The sequence below is a fragment of the Amblyraja radiata genome, chromosome 8, assembly GCF_010909765.2.
Source record: "Amblyraja radiata isolate CabotCenter1 chromosome 8, sAmbRad1.1.pri, whole genome shotgun sequence".
Classification (NCBI taxonomy): Eukaryota; Metazoa; Chordata; class Chondrichthyes; order Rajiformes; family Rajidae; genus Amblyraja; species Amblyraja radiata.
This window is the reverse complement of record NC_045963.1, coordinates 76,947,386-76,971,705: the sequence shown is the minus strand read 5'-3', so window position 1 is coordinate 76,971,705 and position 24,320 is coordinate 76,947,386. Positions and strand designations below refer to the sequence as shown.

The 24,320-nt window shown below is 43.0% G+C and overlaps 1 protein-coding gene across 4 annotated transcripts in view; it reads left to right on the top strand.

The window, feature by feature from the left end:
• esf1 (ESF1 nucleolar pre-rRNA processing protein homolog) overlaps nt 1–20,213 on the top strand; it is a 60,726-nt gene extending 40,513 nt beyond the window's left edge. For 3 of the 4 annotated variants that reach the window (XM_033026271.1, XM_033026270.1, XM_033026272.1), the window contains exons 11-14: nt 6,691–6,781; nt 11,932–12,023; nt 15,699–15,848; nt 19,786–20,213. In XM_033026271.1, coding sequence (XP_032882162.1) covers nt 6,691–6,781; nt 11,932–12,023; nt 15,699–15,848; nt 19,786–20,082 — 630 coding nt within the window. In that variant the 3' untranslated portion in view covers nt 20,083–20,213. The remainder of the gene's footprint in view (nt 1–6,690; nt 6,782–11,931; nt 12,024–15,698; nt 15,849–19,785) is intronic. The other variant, XM_033026274.1, reaches the window with a different exon arrangement.
• Nucleotides 20,214–24,320: the final 4,107 nt, after the last annotated feature.

Sequence of the window (24,320 nt, the reverse complement as noted above, 5' to 3'; positions counted from 1 at the left end):
AACAGATCGAATATTTTCACAGCAGCTTCTGATGTATGCACATTTATGGGGACTCAAGTTTAACTATTTTACTAGCCTTGTTTATCACCTGTGATTTATAACCAAGTGGGTCATAAGTGCAACATGAATTTAGTCGTGTTTTATCACACGTCTAGTTAACGGTGCAGTTTTGTGTAGCCTTTTTTGTTTGCAGAAAATAAATTTTGTTCCTTATTTTAGCCATTTTTTTTCAATAGTCCAATATTTCTCCTCCTAAGCATTGCTTATCGGATATTCTTCAAGCTTTACTTATCCTGCTGTTCATAATTCTTGCTCATCGGGGGGGGGGGGGGGGTGGGCGGCACAGTGGCTTAGCGGTAGAGCTGCTGCCTCACAGCACCAGAGACCAGGGTTTCATCCTGACTACGAGTGCTGTCTACAGAGTTTATACGTTTTTCCTGTGTCCACATGGGTTTTCTCCGGGTTCACCGATTTTCTCTCTCACTCCAAGGACGTGCAGGTTTGTAGGTTCATTGGCTTCAGTAAAATAGTAAATTTTCCTCCGAATAGGGTAGTGATTGTGTACGGGGGTGATCGCTGGCCGGCACGGACTCGGTGGGCCGAAGGGCCCATTTTCACGCTGTATCTCTAAAGTCTAAACGTCATAGCTAAATGGAGTAGAATTAGGCCACTCGGCCCATCAAGTCTACTCCACCATTCAATCATGGCTGATCTATCTCTCCTTCCTAACCCCATTCTCCTGCCTTCTCCCCATAACCTCTGACTCCTGTACTAACCAAGAATCTATCTATCTCTGCCTTAAAAATATCCACTGACTTGGCCTCCACAGCCTTCTGTGGCAAAGAATTCCACAGATTCACCACCCTCTGACATAAGAATTTGCAAGGAAGGCCACGCATGCAACCCTTGTGGTATTGCTGATGAAATTGGATAACAATGATATATTTTCAATAAATCTGAAAGTTTTGCACCTTTTTCTATGTCTCCATAACCACAGTCTGTTACTATTCCAGGAAACGAGGCAATAGTCATGTTCCCGGGTCCCCACTACCAAATTCTAACTCGTCAGAGAATAAAAACTTAACTGCAATAACTTTTCTTTGCTTTAACAATTATCAGCCCAACATTTCTGAACCCCTGTCTCAGGATTTTTACGACCATAAGAACATTGACTTATTTCTTTGATTACATGTAATTGGCAATTATTTTACCATATGAAAAGCATGTATACAATATGGCATCCTAACAATTTACATAAATTCTACCCCTTCATCTGGTTTTGCTTCAGCTTTAGGTATCTCAACATGTTATGATTTTTTATTTTTAAGAATCAATAACAACATTTTATACAGTGCCCTGAATGATCTTGGGAGTCATTAAACAATACAATACAATACAATACGGGTTTATTCGTCACATTGCACATAAAGTGCAAGTGAAATGAATATGTCATTTCAGCTAGTGATGTACGTTTAAAGTGCCTGCTCACAGTTGTTAAGTAGGAAATAACCCAGGTAATGTACACACAGCAGCCCCTTTTAATAGTCATATTAAAACTGGCCAATGTGTTTTAATTTATGGTACTGAATGAGGGGAATAAAAATAAAATACTAGGGGGAACCTCCCTGATCACATCAACTAAATTGGGATCATCTGTTTAACATATAGTGTAAAATATAAGACCTGTGATGTTACATAAATTGCTAATGCACTGGGGTGTCAAGCCAGAGTTTGTCCTTGAGCCTCTTTAGACTGTCGAGATACTGCACGGAAACAGGCCCTTCGGCCCACCGAGTCCGTGCCGACCAGCGATCACTAACACTACCCCACACTCTGGGGCCAACTTACGATTTTACTGAAGCCAATTAACCTACAAACCTGTACGTCTTTGGAGTGTGGGAGGAAATCGGAGCACCCAGAGAAAACCCACGTGGTCACAGGGAGAACGTCCAAACTCCGTACAGACGGCACCCGTAGTCGGCATCGAACCTGGGTTGCTGGCACTGTAAGGGAGCAACTCTATGGCTGTGCCACTGTGCCGTCCTTGGCTCCACCACTGTGCCACCCCAAATTGACTCTTGACCTACTGAGAGGTGATGGAGGGATGATTATGGCTGCATTAACATGCAGATGTTGTTACAGTGGTGCACCCCGTAATCCATGCACTCATTTCTGGAATCATCCGTGGGCTGGTATTTATGTATCACTGACCCGTGAGTATTGACAGCCCCAGGAATGCTGAGAAAAATAACTATTCGCTTGTTCTGAAGTTTCCATTTTCCCCATCACCAGACGCACCTATTTCCAGATTTTCTTTCTGAGAGGAAAGTTTTAGCGGAAGAGACAAACAACGGTTCTTAGATTGGAACATTGATGTGGTTCACTGATAGTTTAGCTCACCGATAGTTGTACAATTTGCCCAGCAGAAGGTGAAGATAATCTGTCTTCTGGAAGATGGAGATACAAGAAACTGTAGTTGTTGGAACTGCAAATGCTAGCAGACCATCTGTTAAATTCATCGTGCTGACTTAGGGACAAAGGGACAAACTGCAGGGGTAACTCAGTGGGTCAGGCAGCATCTCTGGAGAACATGGTTCGGTGACGTTTCAGGTTGGAACTGAAGAATGTCCTGACCCAAAACGTTAACAATCCATGTTCCCCAAAGATGCTGCTTGACCCGCTTACGCACTTCTGTCTTTCTGGAAGTCAGTTTACTTGAACAGTGTGCATATACTGGTGCTTCTTATTCCTGCGTATGGCGTGCACAGCCTAAAGTTGTAGGACAACTTGTTCTATTTGATCTTATTTGATTGTGCAACGCCAGGTTGATTGCATTCGTCGAAACAGGGTGGACCACGTGAAGGTTGCAATCTTCCACCCCATACTGGTGCTTTCTAGTCTTTAGTGAAGCTTCTTAAACAGGCTGGGGTACAAAGTGGTATCAGAACAATTTACATTCAAAATCAAAGTGTATGCAGAGAAACATCTTTGAATTACTTCCAGAATAACAATCACTAATTTTATGACTCAAGTGTCTTTTGAAATTTTTTCTTTTGAGTTGTATTCCTTGTGTCCCAGGCATGTGTGTATAAAACCATGAGGGGAATTAATAAGGTGAATGCACGGAGTGTTTTACTCATGGTCGGGGAATCTAGAATTCGAGGACATAGGTTTAAGGTGAGAGGGGAAAGATTTAATAGGAACCCGAGGCCCAACCTTTTCACTTGGAGGATGGTGGGTATATGGAATGAGCTGCCAGATAAGATAGTTGAGGCAGGTGCAATAACATTTAAAAGACATTTGGACAGGTACATGGATCGGAAAGGCTTAGAATGATGTGGACCAAATGCGAGCAAATGGGACTAGCATAGATGGGGCATCTTGGTCGGCATGGTCAAGTTGGGCCGAAGGTCTGGTTTCCGTGCTCTATGACTCTGACTCTCTATGTATACAATTAAATCTGTAGAGCATAAGTTATAGCCACTTTCAAAAAGAAATAGTGTTCAGAAATGCAAATCAAAAGGTGTCCTGGGTATGGTTAGGTAATGAAATTTGACCTTATAGAATTTGCAAAACTACCCTATAATATGAGATATGGAATGAAAAACGCAATAAATAAACATAAATTGTCTTTCAATTTGTATTTCTGGAGGCATGCACTGGTAATGTGACTGCGTTGTGGAAAATTGCAATACAGACTATTTTCTGGGAATACCAAATGCAGAGGTCACTTATTTTTATTTTATTTTTTAAAATTACTTCAAATATATCTGTGATCTCTGCAGCTTTTAGAAACAGTCTATATTTGCTTAAATTAGCATGATTAATTTAACAGATAGTGATTATCTGATCAGTTTGGATGGTACAGTTATTTTCATACTGCAGTATGACATTTAGTTTAATTTGCCATCCGCGTTTACAGAAGAGGGAAAGAATGATGGATGGGTTGTAGGATTTATTGTCACATAACTGACTGCGCTCTTTAAGTTAGATCTTACTGCAAATCTGTGTGATATATTTGTCAAAATTAATGTGCATCTGGGCTGAATGATGTGTCGGATCTACTGTCTAGAATTCTGTTAACTTTCATGTCTGGCTTTTACAGAGAGGGGAAGCTTAACCTTCATTTATATTTTAAAATATGAATTAACCCTTTCTTCCTACTGTCTGTGGAATTCTCTGCCTCAGAGGGCGGTGGAGGCAGATTCTCTGGATGCTTTCAAGAGAGAGCTAGATAGGGCTCTTAAAAATAGCGGAGCCAGGGAATGTGGGGAGAAGGCAGGAACGGGGTACTGATTGGAGATGATCAGCCATGATCACATTGAATGGTGGTGCTGGCTCGAAGGGCCGAATGGCCTACTCCTGCACCTATTGTCTATTGTCTATAAATAAATGTAGCTCTTTTTGAGATGTGTAGGAAGGAACTGAAGATGCTGGTTTAAATCGATGATACGCACAAAAAGCTGGGATAGGCGACAGGGAAGGAATGGGTGACGTTTCGGGTCGAGACTCTTCTTCAGACTGATGTCAGGGGAGTGGGAGGCACATATAAGGAAATGTATAGATAAGTAAGTACTTTGTCCGTTTTTCACACCTTACACGTCCTTATCTATACACTTCCTTATCTATGTACCTCCCACTCCCCGACATCACTCTGAAGAAGGATCTCGACCCGAAACGTCACCCCTTCCTTCTCTCCAGTGATGATGCCTGTCCCGCTGAGTTACTCCAGTGTTTTGTGTCTATCTTAGCTCTTTTTGAGAACTATGAATATTTAAGGAATATGCAGGGTTACTTTTACCTAAAACTACTTGCTCGTTCCTCGATTGTGGTTAGTTTGGAATTATACTAGAGACAAATTTTAAAAAAACTTGTGCACAGCCCACGTTTGTATTTGATACTCTCCTATAGCCTCCATTAGTTAACGACGTGGAAATCTGAATATATTAATATTTTTGGCAGCTTTATAGCTTCAGATGTTTAAAATAAAAATTAAGTTTCTTGACAGCTGAACTGCCAAATAGAATCCAGATGGAGAGGTTGGCCTTTCAGTTAATACTCTCAATTATAGGGACGGATATTACAGTAGTTGTTTGAACTACAGCAATAAAAAATAAGTTTCTGTTTCTTCCATGTAGAAATCCATGTAGAAATATATAACTTAAAGAGGTCTAACAAGTTACTGTTATATCTCTTTAAAGAATACACTGCAATTGTTTGCACAATGCTGAAGTTAATATCGATTTTTTGAATTGGTGTTCGGTGACTTTAATAGGATTTTTTTTTGAGGTGGCTGCAGATATACATATTTTCTGCCTTCATTTGTTGCCTTACGAATAAAATGTAGTGTTTCTGCTTCATCAAAAAAAAATATGATCTTTCACAGGATGAGACCAATTCAAATACCCAACTCCTGCTTGAGGGCCTGTCCCACTTTCACGACCTAATTCACAACCTTTTTTACTCATGGACATTTTTCATCTTGCTAGAAAAAAACACCACGAGTACCTACGACTAGCATCACTGCCTGCTACGGCCTACCTACGACCCCCTACCACCTCCTACGACCTCGTGACGACCATGCTACGAGTATGAGTCAAGGGCAAACTCGGCAGAGGTCGTGATTTAGGTCGTGAAAGTTGGGAAGCCCCTTAAGCAGGAGTTGGGTATTTGAATTGGTCTCATCCTGTGAAAGATCATATTTTACTATGGGCAAGATCTTTCACAGGTCTTTGACATATCAAATCGCTTTGGACCAATTTTTTAATTTTTTTTAAGTAGATGCTTATTTTTAATTTGTTAAAGTAAAAACACACACACACTATTTCAAAACACTTAAATTAACTTATTAAAAGCTCTACTTGCCCTTCCAGTGGTGTAGTGTTTCATCCTTTCATTTTTTGATGGGCTCATGGGACTTGCCCCGGAATAATCTGGTGTAGGTTCACTGCAAAGTTTTCCCAGTCTCAGATCTTGAAAATGTGTGGAAGTTACAACTACTCTGTTGGACCCTTGAGAATTCTTCCAGGATATTCCCTGGACTGAACCTACTAAATGATCGGCTACATTGCAGTCTCCACTTGGGAGGAGTCCAATTACAGGCTTGTATGCCAGCAGATCCATGCTGATCTGAGCAGAAGGTCGACCCCCCCACCCCCCCCCCCCATATCTTGTGACACCATCAGTTTGAACCTTGAGAAAAATCAAGCAAGCACGGGTCATTGATTGTTATGAGCCAGTCGCACTTAGGTGATATTTCTAGGCGGCTGCCGGCGAATACGACAATGGAATTCACCGAAGTCAGCACCGGCGACAACCTACGACAGCACCTACGTCAAGCTACGCTCATTGGAGTCAAACCCACGGTCGCCGAAACATTTTCAACATGTTGAAAATCCAGCGGCGACCAGAAAGACGCTAAGACTCTTTGGGTGACTGAGGAGACTACTCACAACCCGAAACGTCACCTATTCCTACACTCCATAGATGCTGCCTCACCCGCTGAGTTTCTCCAGCATTTTTGTCTACCTCCGATTTTTCCAGCATCTGCAGTTCCTTCTTAAACAACTCCTTTGTGTAGTATTATTTGAAATTTGGCCACAGTCATAGTTCACAGTTACATAGCATATGTTTTTTGCAATTAATCTAATTTCTCATGGAAAATAATGTAATATATTTTTCTCTTTGTAGGCAAAAAGTGCAGAGGAATTGAGTGACGACGAGGTTCCATCTGATGTAGATTTGAGTGAATCCTTCTTCACAGATGAACTGGGGCAGTCGGGTAAGTTGCTTTGTACTTCGATGCATTTATAGCTATTATAACAATAAATGTGTGCTATAAAGGCAGAACAAGTCATTTAACTGCGATTACAGTGATGGTTCTAGTAACTCCTCACTATTCATCGGTCAAGAGCTTCAAATTCCTGGGCGTGCACATCTCTGAAGATCTTTCCTGGTCTGAGAACACTAATGCAATTATCAAGAAAGCTCATCAGCGCCTCTACTTCCTGAGAAGATTACGGAAAGTCGGTTTGTCAAGGAAGACTCTCTCTAACTTCTACAGGTGCACAGTAGAGAGCATGCTGACCGGTTGCATCGTGGCTTGGTTCGGCAATTTGAGCGCCCTGGAGAGGAAAAGACTACAAAAAGTAGTAAACACTGCACAGTCCATCATCGGCTCTGACCTTCCTTCCATCGAGGGGATTTATCGCAGTCGCTGCCTCAAAAAGGCTGGCAGTATCATCAAAGACCCACACCATCCTGGCCACACACTCATCTCCCTGCTACCTTCAGGTAGAAGGTACAGGAGCCTGAAGACTGCAACAACCAGGTTCAGGAATAGCTACTTCCCCACAGCCATCAGGCTATTAAACCTGGCTCGGACAAAACTCTGTTTAGTAATAACCCATTTTCTGTTATTTGCACTTTTTCAGTTTATTTATTCATGTGTGTATATATTTATATTATGGTATATGGACACACTTATCTGTTTTGTAGTAAATGCCTACTATGTTTTGTGTGCTGAAGCAAAGCAAGAATTTCATTGTCCTATACAGGGACACATGACAATAAATTCACTTGAACTTCATCCATCCCTCTTGAAAGTAGGAAAACATATCACAATATTGTAATTTAATAATTACATAAAAGGGGAGAGGTTTAAGAAAGAACTGCAGATGCTGGAAAAATCGAAGGTAGACAGAAATGCTGGAGAAACTCAGCGGGTGAGGCAGCATCTATGGAGCGAAGGAATAGGTGATGTTTTGGGTCGAGACCCTTCTTCAGACTGATGTGGGGGTGGTGGGGACAGGGTAGAAGAAAGGCGGAGACAGTGGGCTGTGGGAGAGCTGGGAAGGGGAGGGGAAAGAGGGAGAAAGCAAGGACTACCTGAAATTGGAGAAGTCAATGTTCATACCGCTGGGGTGTAAACTACCCAAGCGAAATATGAGGTGCTACTCCTCCAATTTATGGTGGGACTCACTCTGGCCGTGGAGGAGGCCCAGGACAGAAAGGTCGGATTCGGAATGGGAGGGGAAGTTGAAGTGCTGAGCCACCGGGAGATCAGGTTGGTTATTGCGAGTCCCAAAACGTCACCCATTCCTTCTCTCCAAAGATGCTGCCCGTCCCGCTGAGTTACTCCAGCATTTTGTGTCTACCTCCTACCCATTACCTGCCAGGTGTTGTCCTGCCCCTCCTCTCTTCCTGCTTTCTTCCCTCCCCACGTCCCGCGATCAGCCTCAAGATGGGTCACGAACCAAAACATCATCTCCATGTTCTCCAGAGATGATGCCCATGTTCCTATATCACAATATTTTATCATTTAATCTAAGTTATAGAAGTAAGGAAAGTAAAGAAGGTGCGCAAGAGTTGTGAAGTGCAGAAGAGTGTTGGGAAAAGAAAGCCCCTTAGAAAAGAAGTTAGAGAAGGAAGTAAAGTAAGAAAGTAGACCCTAGAAAAGAAAGAAAAAGAAAGTAAGGACAATCGCTCTATTATAACATTAAACTCCGCAGAAAGACTACCAACCAAGTCTGTTTTTGTTGTTTTATCTCCCAATGCCAGGTCCTGATACCATTTATTTATTTATTTATTTTTTTAAAATTACTATTGCACCTCATGCTTGTAATAGGTCCATAAACGTAGACCACGTCTTTTGGAATTGGTTTGCTTTATCTGCTAAGAGGAATCTCATCTCTTCCAGATGTAATGTTTCAAACATATTTGATATCCACATTTTTATTGTTGGTGTGGGCGCATTTTTCCAGAATTTAAGTATGAGCTTTTTTCCCATTATTAGCCCGTAATTGAGTAAATTCTTCTGATACACGTTTAATTCAGGGATATCTTCCGATATCCCAAAAATGATCCATTCTGGTTTTGGTACCAGTTTTATTTTAATTAATTTTGAAAAAATATCAAATATTCCATGCCAGAATTTTTGGATTTTTATACAAAAAATAAAAGAATGCGCTATGGTAGCTTCTTGACACAGACATTTATCACAGATTGGTGAAACATTGGGAAAGATTTTATTTAATTTAGTTTTTGAATAGTATAGTCTATGTAATGTTTTGAATTGGATAAGCGTATGTCGTACATTGATCGAGCATTTATGCACCTGTAGTAAATGTTTATCCCAGCTCTCTTTTGAAATTTTTATAGCTAATTCTTGTTCCCAGTCTCTTCTAATTCCATCTGTTGTGGGTATTTCTATGTTTAAAATGATATTATATAAGTACGATATTAAATTAGCTGATTCCGCCTTTGTCTTCATTGCTTCATCCAGTAAGTCGGAAGGCATATTATGATAGTCTTTTGTGTATTTTTTCAAATAATCACAAATTTGAAGATATTTAAAATATTGGTTATTTTTCAAATTATATTTCAGTTGTAATTGTTGAAATGATAGTAATTTTCCCACTTCATACAGATCTTCGAGCGTTTTGATTCCCATTCTTTCCCAATGTATAAATGATTTGTCTATGATTGATGGTTTAAACGATGGGTTATTGGCTATTGGTATTGAGAGAGATAGGTTTCTTAATTTTAGATTCTGTTTTATTTGTTTCCATGTTCTAATTGTGCTATGTATAATTGGGTTTTTATTATAATTTTTATTATTCAGATTTATTGGTGAGAGGATAATCGCTCCTATATTACTCGGGGAGCAATCCCCTTTTTCCATTACAATCCAGTCCGCCTGCTGGGCAGAATTGTCCAGCAGGTGAATCATATTTTTAATATTTACTGCCCAATTATAATACATAAAGTTAGGGAGCGCTAGACCCCCCCACTCTTTTCGTTTATTAAGGTGTGTTCTTTGTATTCTATGGGGTTTATAATCCCATATGAAATTTGTAATGTCTGAGTCCAATTTTTTGAAAAACTTTTTTGGGAGATATATAGGTATTGATTGAAATAGGTATAGAATTTGTGGTAAGAAAATCATTTTTATAGCGTTTATTCTGCCTATTAAGGACATCGGAAGTGTTTTCCAGAATTTAATCAAATTATTTAATTTCTTAAGTAGGGGATTATAATTGGCTTTAAACATATCCTGGTAACATTTAATCTAAGTTAATGTTTCAGGAGTAGCATTTAGTAATATGTGATGGTTTTGAATTCAGTGATCAATTAAACATTAATAGAAAATCCTAGCTGAGTATAAAATTCTACAGGAGAAACTATTCAAAATTACTTTCTATTTACATTTTAACTCTACTCTAATCATGTAACCAAACTTAATTTTAAAAAGTATTACGATTCGGTTACACGCAGATGTTAAAAAAACATAAGGCTATCATCTAACTCTTGAAGCCAGCTGTGCCATTTATTAATATCATGGTTGATCTTCGACCAACAGTCTGCTCATATCCCTGGATTCCTTCATGCCCTGATATCTATCAATATGTTTTGAATGCACAGAATGCCTGAACCTTCACAGCCTGCCAGTCAGAGAACTTCAAAGGTTCACCAGACTTCAAGTCGGAGGAACAAAATCTCACCTCGATCCTAAAGGGCCTATTCCTTGTTCTGGCCCTGTACTCCCCTGTTGGTCAAAGTTGACACCAAAACACTATATCTAATTGTTTGTGCACGTCGAGTTGATTGCATTCGTCGAAGCAGGGTGGACCACGTGAAGGTTGCAATCTCCCACTGCAAGCAATGACTAACCCTGAACAGAATCCGCACCCTCCATGCAAGAACAGCCCATCACCTGCATAAGTGGGGGATAACAGACAGCCCTGCTTGCGACTGCGGACATCCAGACCACACCATCCCACACATCGTGAATCACTGCCCATGAGGCTTTTCCCTGGTGGCATCAAAGCCGTCCCACCCAGTCACTGATGCTTGGATGTCTACCCTTGGCCTACAACTTTAGCCTGTGCTCGCCATACGCAAGAAGAAGAAGAAGAAGACTCTGCTAGAACAAACATCTTCCGTGCATCTGACCCGTCAGGCCCTTTAAGAATTCTGTGTAATTTTGTTTTCCAAACACTAGAAGATACAGCTCCAACGTTCTCATTTTGCAGAGCAGCCTTCATTGGAACCAGTCCAGTAAATCTTCACTCCACTCATTCTATCAACTGCATCCTTTCCAGCTGAAGAGACCAAATCTATTCACAATATTTCAGCTGCAATATCAGAAAGGCTTTCCATAATTGCATGAAGCCTTTGTTTCTCCTGCATTCAAACCTTCTCGTGATGAAGGCGAATGTGTTGTTTTCCCTCTATCATTAGTAAAATATACAATTCTTAAGGGATTGGACAGGTTAGATGCCAGAAACATGTTCCCGATGTTGGGGGAGTCCAGAACCAGGGTTTAAGATCACAGTTTCAGAATAAGGGGTAGACCATTTAGGACTGAGAGGAGGAAAAACATTTTCACCCAGAGAGTTGTGAATCTGTGGTATTCTCTGCCACAGAAGGCAGTGGAGGCCAATTCACTGTATGTATTCAAGAGAGAGTTAGATATAGCACTTTGGGTTAAGGTAATCAAGGGATATGTGGAGAAAGCAGGAACAGGGTACTGATTTTGGATGATCATATTGAATGGCGGTGCTGGCTGGAAGGGCCGAATGGCCTACTCCTGCATCTATTTTCTATGTTCTATTTCCTGTACCAATGTGGAGAATTTTTCCACATTGTATCTTATTTGCAATGTTGCCGCCCTTCACTCAGCTTGTCCATTTCACCATGAAGTCACAAAATGTGTACAAAAGTACAAAAATCTAGATAGATTTTTGGTGATTTCATGATTATTTACATTTTAGTTCTATTCAAGTGGACTGCGTTTGTGCCTTCCTAAAGGGGTGTTGTGCAATGGGATTGTTTCCTATTTAGTAACATCTTGCTTGATTTTGCACTTTTTGTTGTGCAAACGATATTAACTATATCATCACGTTTTTCCCTGATTTATTTCTTCTCTAGCACCACAGCTGAAGAAAGCGAGCAAAAAGATCCAAAGGTCCAAGAATAAACCATTGACGACAGAAGATGAAGCCAATTTAGAGAAAGAAAAGGTAAAAAACGGCTCAGGAATTAAAAATATGCTCTCTGCAGTGAATATTATTATGCAATTGAGATATATATTTTCAATGATAGATACTGCTAGGTCAAAAATATCCTGCTGCCGGAAATTAAGAGGAAGATTTTTTCCCCCTTTTCTGTATTAAAGTTTATCTGTAACCAGTGCCAATCAGTTAAGGGCCTGTCCCACTTGGCCGTCATTTGCATGTCCCGCAGATGGCGCGCGAAGATTTTGTACATCACAAAATCCTGCGCGGCCGCGCGTCACTGCCTATGCCATCACGCATTATGCGCGCGTTATGCGCACCATGCGCGCATCACGTGCATATCACGACGCGTAAATGATGTTGCGTAAATTACGCGCAAATGACGACCAAGTGCGACAGGCCCTTTATTCTTAAATAGTGCATTTATATGGTTACTATTTGTAGAACTTTGTTGCATTGTGAAAAGTGGCAGCTTTGGACTAAGCAATCGGTTGTGTAACGTGATACATTTTTTAATTTTGTTTATTATTATCACGTGTAACAACTCCGAGGTACAGTGAAAAGCTTTTGTTTGCGTGCTATCCAGTCAAAAAAAGACTATACGTGAATACGATCAAGCCGTCCAAAGTGCAAAGATTAAGGGTACAATATTTAGTGCAAGGACGTAACATTGAAATCCAATAAAGTCCCATTATAGAAAATTTAAAGATCTCCAATGAGGTAGATGGAATGTCACAATCACACCGGCTTGTGAGCAGACCATTCAATTGCCTGATAACAGCTGAGAAGAAGACAAAATCTAATGCTCATCTCGAGGATACACTTCACCATGGTGTGTGGCATTGGTGTCATGCTAAATGGCATAAACTTTCAATAGGTCTGGCAGTTCTTAAAGCCAGAGACAATCAGCCGCTGCAGAATTCTATTATCGTAAGGTCACAAGTGATAGGGGTAGAATTAGGCCATTCGGCCCATCAAGTCCCCTCTGCCATTCAATCATGGCTGATCTATCTCTCCCTCCTCACCCCATTCTCCTGCCTTCTCCCCGTGACCAATAACAATATGTGACTTTGGGCCCGGCATGCTCTACTGAGTCAGTACTATCAAGCCAGGGGGCCAACACGAGTTCAACTAGGGATGCAATGGGCAAGCAAGGTGAGGCGTCAATGAAGGAGTTTCCCGGTCAAGATCTTAAACATTTATTCCCTCCCCCACCAGTGCACGGTGGCTGCAATGTGGGGCATCTGCAAAATGCACAGCTGTCTCTTACGTGCATTGCCAGCACGTCCGCCATCATGAAGAGCCAAGCCAGGAGGTGCACGGGAGTACCACCCTCACAGTTTCCTCTAAAATTTGCACAGAATCCTATTTTTGACTTCTGCGGTGCTTTTAACACCAACCGGCCTGCACTGCTGGGGAGCAAACTGACGAAGATGCGGGTGGATGCTCCATTGGTGTTCTGGATCACCAACTACCTGACTGGACGACCACAGTATGTCAGGCTACAGAGCTGTGTCTTGGACATGGTAGTGAGCAACACAGGGGCCCCACAGATGACTAGTCCTCTCTCCGTTCTCTCTCCCTTCCTGTTCGCCATATCCACCTTCGCCCACAATACCTGCCACCTGCAGAAGTATTCGGATTACTCTGCATTTGTGGGCTGCATCAGTGAGGGGAGAGAAGCTGAATACAGAGGTGTTGTCAACAACTTGTTGAGTGGTGTGGGCAGAGTCACCTGAAGCTCAACACCGACAAGACTAAGGAGTTAGTGGTGGACTTTAGGAGGAGAGGAACACCCCTGTCCCCTGTCTCCATCAATGATGTGGATGTGCAGTTTACCAAGAGGTAAAGGAAGACTAAAATACTGGAGAAACAGCGGGTGAGGCAGCATCTACGGAGCGAAGGAATAAACTGGACTGGTCCAGGAATGCTGATGTGCAGTGTAAGAAGGGACAGAGCCGTCTACTTCCTGAGGAGGCTCCGCTCTTTCAACGTCTGCAGTAAGATGCAGCAGATGTTCTATCAATCGATGGTGGCCAGTGCCATCTTCTACGGTGTCATGTGCTGGGGCAGCAGGGGGAGGGCCGAGGACGCCAACAAGAATCAAGCTCATCTGGAAGGCTGGCTCCATCCTGGGGGTTCAAAGGTTCAAAGGTTGAATTTATTGTCACATACACCTAGGTGTAGTGAAATTCTTTTTGCCAATGCAGCACATAAAAAAGAATACAAACATAGCAATAATAAATAGCTTCAACATAAAAACATCCCCCCACAATGGTTCCCATTATGGGGGAAGGCACAAAGTCCAGTCCCATCCCCAATGTTCACCCATAGTCGGGCCTATTGAGGCCTCCACAGTTGCCTTCACGGAGGCCCGATGTTCCAGGCCGTCATCGCCGGGTGATGGTGTTCCGGCGTCGGGAGAGTCCTCTCAGCGGCTTGGGAACCCTGGAACGGCCGCCTCCCTACTCGAGACCGTGGCTTCCGGAGCCGACAAGGGAATGGAGCTCAACTGGCGATCTCGTCGCGAGATCCCAGGCTCCCGATGGAAAGTTTCAGCGCCGCCGCCCGCAGCTCCGCGATGTTTTTAACGCCGGTCCCAGCTCACCGGAGTTCCAGCGCGGCGACCCAGGCAAGGCACCGCCCGCCCCGCAATGGCGCTCCAGCGCTGCACCGCCGTCCTCACACCCGCAGCTCTGCCGCCGCCGGTGCCGGTGCCGCCGATGCCGGTGCCGCCGATGCCGAGGCTCAGGGCGGTCCCCTCGCTCCTCGGACCCGCAGCTCCGCAGCCGCCGCCGATGCCCCGGGCGATCCCCTCAGGAAACGCCGCTCCAGGCCCGCTGGTAGGCCGCGAGGACGGGTCGAAAGTGCAGCCCGGAGAAAAGCTGCATCTCCGACCAGGTAGGGACCCTGAAAATTAGTTTCCCCCTTCCCCCCCCCCCCCCCCCCCCCCCCCACACGTAAAAAAGCTGTGGATTCACGGGAGGTGGGGGTCTTGGAGGGGGAGGATGCTCCTCAAACTGTGGATCATCCTGGACAATACAGCTCACCCCCTCCATGACACACTGGTCAACCTGAGGAGCATCTTCAACAAAAGTTCGGCACGGACTTGTAGGGCCGAGATGGCCTGTTTCCGTGCTGTAATTGTTATATGGTTAAAAGACTGGTTCCAATGAGATGCAGGATAGAACGCCACAGGATATCCTTCCCTGCGGCTATCAAATTATACAACTCCTCTCCCTTCTGTCGTGGGGTGGGCTGACTCCTCTTCCCCCCCCCCCCAACTCCCCAATCTTTGCACATCCCCAATCCTGAACTTTCCACTCGTCACTTGAATTTAATGTTTCACGTATCTTTGTTGTGTTTTATGACTGTGGCAGACTTATTTCCCTCCTGGGATAAATAAAGTTCCATCGTATCTGTAGAAAACTGATGATAAATCCATGTGGAGGTTTGGAATATTGATGAAACTGACAAGTGAATAGGATTTATAGGAACATAAATGCTCGCTAAGTACACTTGGTTTAACATTGGTGTCAGTGGTACCGGATGGCATCCAAATCCTCCATCTCTGATCTCTGATATCGGCATCTTTTGCCTTAAATAAGATTTACAAATCCTTACTTTCTTTTGTGAGTAAAATGTTTGGAGACCTTACTTTGCTTAATGTGTCATGATCAGGCAGAAATGGCCTTGCTGATGATGGATGATGAAGAGGAAGACCGAATACATTTTAATTATGACAAAATAGTGGAACAACAGAATCTTAGCAAGATGAAAAAGAAGAAACTTATTAAAAAGCAAGAGCTCCTTGGAAAAGACAACTTCCAGGTAATTATTCATTTAATTCCACCCATTATGTATTTTGGGTTCTTAACAAAAGTGAAGGATGAAACACTGCAAACTCAGATGATATTTTATTTAATGGTATTTGGCTGAAGACTTGATGCCACGAGGCTTGAATCAAGAGGATGTTGGCAGGAACTCGAGGGTCTGAGCTACAGGGAGAGGTTGAGTAGGCTTGGACTCTATTCCATGGAGCGCAGAAGGATGAGGGGCGATCTTATAGAGGTGTATAAAATCATGAAAGGAATCGATTGGGTAGATGCACCGAGTCTCTTCCTCAGAGCAGGGGAATTGAGGACCAGAGGACATAGGTTTAAGGTGAAGGGGAAAAGATTTAATAGGAACCCGAGGGGTAACTTTTACACTATGATGAAGAGGAAGACCAAAAACATTTTAATTATGAAAAAACAGAATCTTAGCAAGAAGAAACTAATTAAAAAGAAGGGCTCCTTGAAAAAGACATCTTTCGGGCAATTATTTATTTAATATCAGCCATTTTGGATTTTGGGTTCTGAAAGGAAATGAAGGAGAAAACAAACTCACATTATAATTTTGGGCACACACATGGGTCCCAGCTATGCCTGCCTCTTTGTAGGGTACGTCGACCAAACCGTGGCCCTATCCCCGAACTCTACCTCCGCTACATCGACGACTGCATTGGTGCTACCTCCTGCACCCACACACAACTCACTGACTTCATCCATTTCACCACTAACTTCCATCCGGCACTCAAATACACCTGGACCATTTCCGACATTTCCCTACCATTTCTTAACCTCACTATCTCCATCGCAGGTGATAGACTATTGACTGACTCCCATGGCTATCTGGACTACACTTCTTCCCACCCTGCTTCCTGTAAGGACTCCATCCCCTACTCCCAATTCCTCCGTCTACGCCGCATCTGCACTCGGGATGAGGTGTTCCACACCAGGGCATCAGAGATGTCCTCATTATTCAGGGAACGGGGGTTCCCCTCTTCCACTATAGATGAGGCTCTCACCAGGGTCTCTTCTATACCCCATGACTGCTCTCACTCCCCATCCCCCCCCACTCGTAACAAGGGCAGAGTCCCCCTTGTCCTCACCTTCCACCCTACCAGCCATCACATACGACAAATAATCCTCCAACATTTTCGCCATCTCCAACGTGACCCCACCACTTGCCACATCTTCCTATCTCCCCCCCTTTCTGCTTTCCGCAGAGACTGCTGCCTCCATAACTCCCTGGTCAATTCGTCCCTTCCCACCTGTACCACCCCCTAATGCACTTTCCCCTTGCAACCGCAGGAAATGCTACACTTGTCGTTTTACCTCCCCCCTTGACTCCATTCAAGGACCCAAGCAGTCTTGCCAGGTGTGGCAGAGGTTCACCTACACCTCCTCCAACCTCATCTATTGCATCCGCTGCTCTAGATATCAGCTGCTCTACACGGGTGAGACCAAGCGTAGGCTTGGTGATCGCTTCGCCGAACACCCGCTCGGTTCACAATAACCAACCTGATCTCCCGGTGGCTCAGGTAGAGGTCGGGGATGGGGCCCTGGTACGTCTCGAACAAGGATTGTTCGACGTACCCTACAAAGAGGCAGGCATAGCTGGGGCCCATGCGCGTGCCCATGGCTACGCCTTGTATTTGGAGGGAATGGGAGGAGTCAAACGAAAAGTTATTAGGGGTAAGCTCCGCTAGGCGGAGGATAGTATCTGTAGACGGGGATTGGTTGAACATGTTGGCCTTCATAACAACAGGGGTTGAGTATTGGAGCAAAGAGGTCCTTCTGTTGTACAGGGCCCCAGTGAGACCACACCTGGAATATTGTGTGCAGTTTTGAGCTCCAAATTTGAGGAAGAAATTCTTGCTATTAAGGGAGTGCAGCGTAGGTTCACGAGGTTAATTCCCGGGATGACTGGACTGTCACATGTTAAATGATGGAGCGACTGGGCTTGTATACACTGGAATTTGGAAGGATGAGAGGTGATCTTATTGAAACATATATGATTATTAAGGGATTGGACACGCTAGAGGCAGGAAACATGTTCCCGATGTTGGGGGGAGTGCAGAACCAGGGGTCCCAGTTTAAGAATGAGGGGTAGGCCATTTAGGACTGAGATGAGGAATAACCTTTTCACCCAGAGTTGTGAATCTGTGGAATTCTCTGCCTCAGAAGGCAGTGGAGGTCGAATCTCTGGATGCTTTCAGGAGAGAGCTAGATAGAGCTCTTAAAGATAGCTGAGTCAAGGGATATGGGGAGAAGGCAGGAACGGGGTTCTGATTGTGGATGATCAGCCATGATCACAGTGAATGGCGGTGCTGGCTCGAAGGGCCGAATGGCCTACTCCTGCACCTATTGCCTATAATGGGAAATGCAAGTGGTTTAGACAAATAGTGGAGTTTCAATCGGGGTGTTTGCTGATAATATTAAAATTGGCAGTGTGATACTGATAGTGAGGAAGATAGTTTTGGGCTACAGCAATCAACTTATTATGTGGACATTTAATTGACAAATGGAATAGAAAGCGAGAAGCATCTGGGGAGAACAATCAAGATAAGGAAATAATTCATACATAGGATACTGAGAAGTGTTGGGGGATAGGAGGATGTTGAAGTGCAAGTCCCTATTTTCTTGATGGCAGTAGGTAAGATTGATGAAGTTGCCTTTGTCGATCAACACAGAGAATACAAGAACAGGGAGTCATAGGTAAATGTATATAGATTATTGATTGGGCCACAACGAGAGTACTGTGTACAATTGTGGTTGTTGCACCACTGAGGATTTGATTGCAATGTTGGTGAGTGCAGAGGAGCATATTCTCAATGGAGAACTATAGTTTTGAGAAGAGATTGCCCGGGTAAAGTTTTCTTCTTTGGGACAGAGGAGGAGACTGCAGAGAGATTGGAAGTGTAAAAACGAAGGTAAGCAAAAATGATTAATTTTCTTTAGCAGAGAGGTATCAAATCTATGCCCACTTGGTAATTTGTGGAAGAGCTTGTGAGTTGAGAATTGTTTTAAGCTAGTGGTGGTGGCCTAACACTCCCCCTGCTCAGACAGAGGAGGCAGGCATTTTCAACTTATTTATTAAAAGGTCTATAAGAATATTGTGACTGGATCATGCTGAAAAATAAAGTTAACCAGGTCTATTTTTAATGGAATTAATATGATGGGCTGAGCGACATCTTGGGCCATAAATCTATGTAAATCTATGTTATTAACACATTTGTGAAGTTCACATAAACTATATTGTCTGTTCTGTGGAAAAAGGGAAAAATGGAAAAATTGAGTTACATCCATTGCGTTCCCTTTGAGATTTTGGAAATTGGGTAATTGTGAGGAAAGAACTTCTAAATAGTGACTTAGATTCATAGAGTGATACGGCGTGGAAATAGGCCCTTCAGCCCAACTTGTTCACACCGGCCAACATGTCCCACCTGCACGTCCCATTTACCTGTGTTTGGCCTATATCCCTCTAAACCTGTCCTATCCATGTGCCAATTTTAATTCAAACTCAATCTCAGAATATAAAATGCATCAATTGTATTTAAGCCCCCAATGTATTGTCTGGGAGCGGGGGCTATTTATGGTTTGTGGCCATAATCGAGTTATTTTCAAAGATCCAAGCTTTTCAGTCCTATCACTATGGAGATCACTGGCAAGATTGAGGTTGCCTTATTTTTTGTCATGTAAGTAAGTTTATTGGCCAAGTATTCACATACAAGGAATTTGCCTTGGTGCTCCGCCTACAAGTAACAACATGACATACAGTGACAGTTACGAATGACTCAGAAAACACTAAACATTAATAATAATAAAACATTAATGATAAAACACCATTGATCAAGCATGTGAACCAACAAAATATATTACGTGGTAAGACTATGTGAAATAGGATTTAGGATTACATGTTTAAGAAAGTGTTTTTCTTGCAGGTGGATGTTGCGGACCCTCGGTTTCAAGCCATTTATTCATCACATCATTTCAACCTGGACCCTTCAGACCCTGGTTTTAAGAAGACTAATGCCACGCAGTCTTTTCTGCAAGAGAAGTCAAGACAGAGACAAGAGCAGCAGAAGCAGGCAGCATCTCTTGTGGGAAAGAGTGAGATTTCTGGAGAGGAAACAGTGACTGTCAAGAAACCTGTAGACCATGGACTTTCCTTACTTGTAAAATCAGTGAAAGCTAAAACTGAACAATTTCAAGCCCGAAAGAAACAAAAAGTTGTCTAACACAACCTGTGAACAAAGATGGAAATCATTTTTAATTTGAAATATTCCTCTAAGTTTTGAGTGTGTACATTTGTGATATTGCATGGAATCAAGTGTATGAAAAGTAAATTGTTGGGATAATTTTAAATCTGCAAGAGTTCAATGTGTATCTTCTTCCTGCGTATGGCCATGCACAGCCTAAAGTTGTAGACCAAGGGTAGACATCCAGGTCAGGACAGCATCAGTTACTGGGTGGATGGCTTTGATGCCCCCAGGGAAATGCCTCAGTGGGCAGTCATTCACGATAGACAATAGGTGCAGGAGTAGGCCAATCGGCCCTTCGAGCCAGCACCTCCATTCAATATGATCATGGCTGATCATCCACAATCAGTACCCCATTCCTGCCTTCTCCCCATATCCCCTGACTCCGCTATCTTTAAGAGCCCTATCTAGCTCATCCCATGATGTGTGGGATGGTGTGGTCTGGATGTCAGCAGTTGCAAGCAGGGCATCCCCCACTTATGCAGGTGATGGGTATAAATCAGAGCATTGAGTATAGAAGTTGGGATGTAATGTTAAAATTGTACAAGGCATTGGTGAGGCCAATTCTGGAGTATGGTGTACAATTTTGGTCGCCTAATTATAGGAAGGATGTCAACAAAACAGGGAGAGTACAGAGGAGATTTACTAGAATGTTGCCTGGGTTTCAGCAACTAAGTTACAGAGAAAGGTTGAACAAGTTAGGGCTTTATTCTTTGGAGCGCAGAAGGTTAAGGGGGGGACTTGATAGAGGTCTTTAAAATGATGAGAGGGATAGACAGAGTTGACGTGGATAAGCTTTTCCCACTGAGAGTAGGGAAGATTCAAACAAGGGGACATGACTTGAGAATTAAGGGATAGAAGTTTAGGGGTAACATGAGGGGGAACATCTTTACTCGGAGAGTGGTGGCTGTGTGGAATGAGCTTCCAGTGAAGGTGGTGGAGGCAGGTTCGTTTTTATCATTTAAAAATAAATTGGATAGTTATATGGACGGGAAAGGAATGGAGGGTTATGGTCTGAGCGCAGGTATATGGGACTAGGGGAGATTATGTGTTCGGCACGGACTAGAAGGGTCGAGATGGCCTGTTTCCGTGCTGTAATTGTTATATGGTTATATATGGGCTGTTCTTGCATGGAGGGTGTAGATTCTGTTCCAGGTTAGCCATTGCTTGCGATGGAGTTCAATGTGTATTACTGACAGCTATATTGTAGATTTATAAAGGGCCTGTCCCACTTGGGCGTTATTTGCGCGTCATTTACGAGACATCATTGACGCAAGCGTAACACGCATGGCGCGTGGTGAGACGTGGTGGCATAGGCAGTGACGCGTGGTTGCGCTCAACACTCCTGGATTTTGGGATTCTCAAAATCCTCGCGCGCCACCAGCGTGACGCGCAAATGACCCCCACGTGGGACAGGCCCTTAATTCACAAGATCCTGAAGGACCAGTGTCATTGTTCACTAAAACACTAAGTGCCACAGTCTCAAGAAGGGTCCTGACCCAACATTTCTCATATCCATATCCTCCAGAGATGCTTGCTGACATGCTGAGTTACTCTAGCACTTTGTGTTTCACTCAAGACTCCGGCATCTGCAGTTCCTTGTCATCGCTTTTGACTATATTGCTGTATTTTTTACCAACAGTTTTTCCATTTAATTTTTCCCACTGCTGGGAATCAAGCTTTAAAGAACTGTGGGCAATTGCTCTTTTTTAATTTTTGTTTATGTCCACACGCCCAACGTTCTTTGATCATGTTAGTAATATTCAGATGTTTTCTAAAGCGTCACCTGATACCAACAGGAAGATGATTTCTGTGAATAACAGCTGTATGGAAAGCAACATTTAAAAAAATTGGTGAAGGTCAATGATCAATTTCACAAAATGCCTTTAATTTCTGTCAGATCAAAATTCATGACATTAAGGATGTGGGCGGCTTATCTGTTTCTTTAATAATGCTTATTTTTTTCCATTAACGTTCAGATAAAGGCAATTACCACGGTAAATCTTGCAGAATTAGAACAGATTCTCCATGTTTTACACGATTACTTTTATTCATCATGGTAACTACTTTAAATTTAACAAAGCAGAACTTTGTAACAATACATTTTATGGAAATTTATTATAATTTTGTGGAACTCTATTTCTGCAGATTTGATAATTAAAAATAGTGGAACTATGATGCATGAATTGGTGTAAGGCACGCTCAAACTCGCTGGGTCAGGCAGCATTTCTGGAGAACATGTTTCAGGTGACGTTTCAGGTCAGGACCCTTCTTCAGACTGAAGAGGCAAAGTTCATTGCCTTAAATATTACTGAACACAAAAAATGATTCAGCATGCGTGAAAGCCTTGGAAAGAATCGATCGTTTTCTGAAAAGTTATCAAACCATGAGCAGCAAAATAATTTACCCGGGATTCAATCTAGAAAGGCATCGCCCATCTTTCTAAGTAACTCAAAATAATTCAGAGTAACAAGTTAAATTTTATTACATTTGCTTTTATTTTTGCTATTGAAGGCAAGGATAGTGGATCCTGGTTGGCCATCTTCATGCATGCCTTGAACTTGAAATATGACATTTAAACTTGTTTTGCCAGAGTTACCATATTTAAAACTGTTTTTGCCTGTTGATTGTAAAGCCAAGGTTAGGTACGGGATTGCATGCTGAAGTTGAAGAAAAAAATAATTCTGAACAAGGATGATGCTGTAATTGAATAGAAATTTATGAGGAGCCTTAGAGTTTTGGTACAAAATATTTCCCGTCCAATAATCTGACATGTTCTGGATTATGGTTGACAAGCAAATGTTCTGGACTATTGGATGTTATTTTAATTCACTTTTTTGATGCTCTGGAGTATTACAATATATTCCAGTTAGTCGGGAGCGCAAGAACCAAAGTCACTGTAGGTGGAGTTCAAACATGACAAGCTGATCCACACAACTAACTCTCGTTATTGTGGTTTACTGGATATACGCAGTTGGCCAGGCAGCACCTGTGGAGGAAAATGGCCAGGTGAAGTTTCAGGTCGAAACTCTTAAGACTAAAAAAGACACAAAGTGCTGTAGTATTTGTTCTGCTTTTACAAGAAAGACATAAGGGCCTCGACCCAAAACGTTACCTATTCCTTTTCTCCAGAGATGCAGCCTGACCTACTGAGTTACTCCAGCACTTTGTGTCTACCTTCAGAGTAAACCAGCATCTGTAGTTCCTTCCTACACACCAAAGCTACCATGTTGAGCGACTTTCAATGGTACTGACCGGTTCGTTACCAACATCACCCCCGGCCGCCATCTTGGGAAGCAGTCAGGGCCGCCAAGGCATGAAGTGGGAAACCAGCTAACCTGGAGGGCGACCGGTGATTGGGCAGTGGGTTGGGAGCGGTTGAGCCAAACTGCGCTCGGGGTGGAGGTTGTTTCTGTCCGTTAAACCGCCGGATAGAGACAAAAAGCGGGTGTAACTCAGCGGGACAGGCAGCATCTCTGGAGAGAAGGAATTGGTGACGTTTAGGGTCGACCCTTCAGACTGAGAGTCGGGGTGAGAGGGAGACAGAGATATGGAAGGAGAAGTGAAAATGATAAATCAAACCAGACGATGATAGAATGGTCCATTATTGGCTGGGGGGGAAGTTAACAAGGAGGCATACAATCTAAAATAAATCAGGACAGTGAAACTAGTCGGAAAACTTGGGTGGGGAAGGGATAGACAGCAAGGGTTAGTTCTAATTAAGAAAAATCAATATTCATATTGAGTCTGAAGAAGGGCCTCGGCCCGAAACATCACCAATTCCTTCTCTCCAGTGATGCTGACTGTTCTGCAGCATTTAGTGTCTATCTTTAATGTTCATACCGCTGGGTGGCAGGAATGGGTGACGTTTCGGGTCGAGACCCTTAAAGTGTTTGGCAACCGGAATCTCGCATAGCCCTAGGTCAAGGGTTTCCAACCTGGGGTAAATTTACCCCCAGGGGGTAACTTTGTTGATTCTGGATTTGTACATATTTTTTCTCATTGACTGACTGTGTTTGGTTCTGGTATACCGGTATCTGCTCATCATTAGTTGTTCATAAATAAGTGAAATATCATTGTCATGTGCTATTAAAATTTGTTTACTCGTGTGTCAGACGACGTTGGCTTCTGTCGTCGTCCAACATGACAGAATTGGTCACCCGAAGCGTCACAGAGCGCAACGTGTCGTCGCATCCAGGGATCGCCACGAAGAGGCC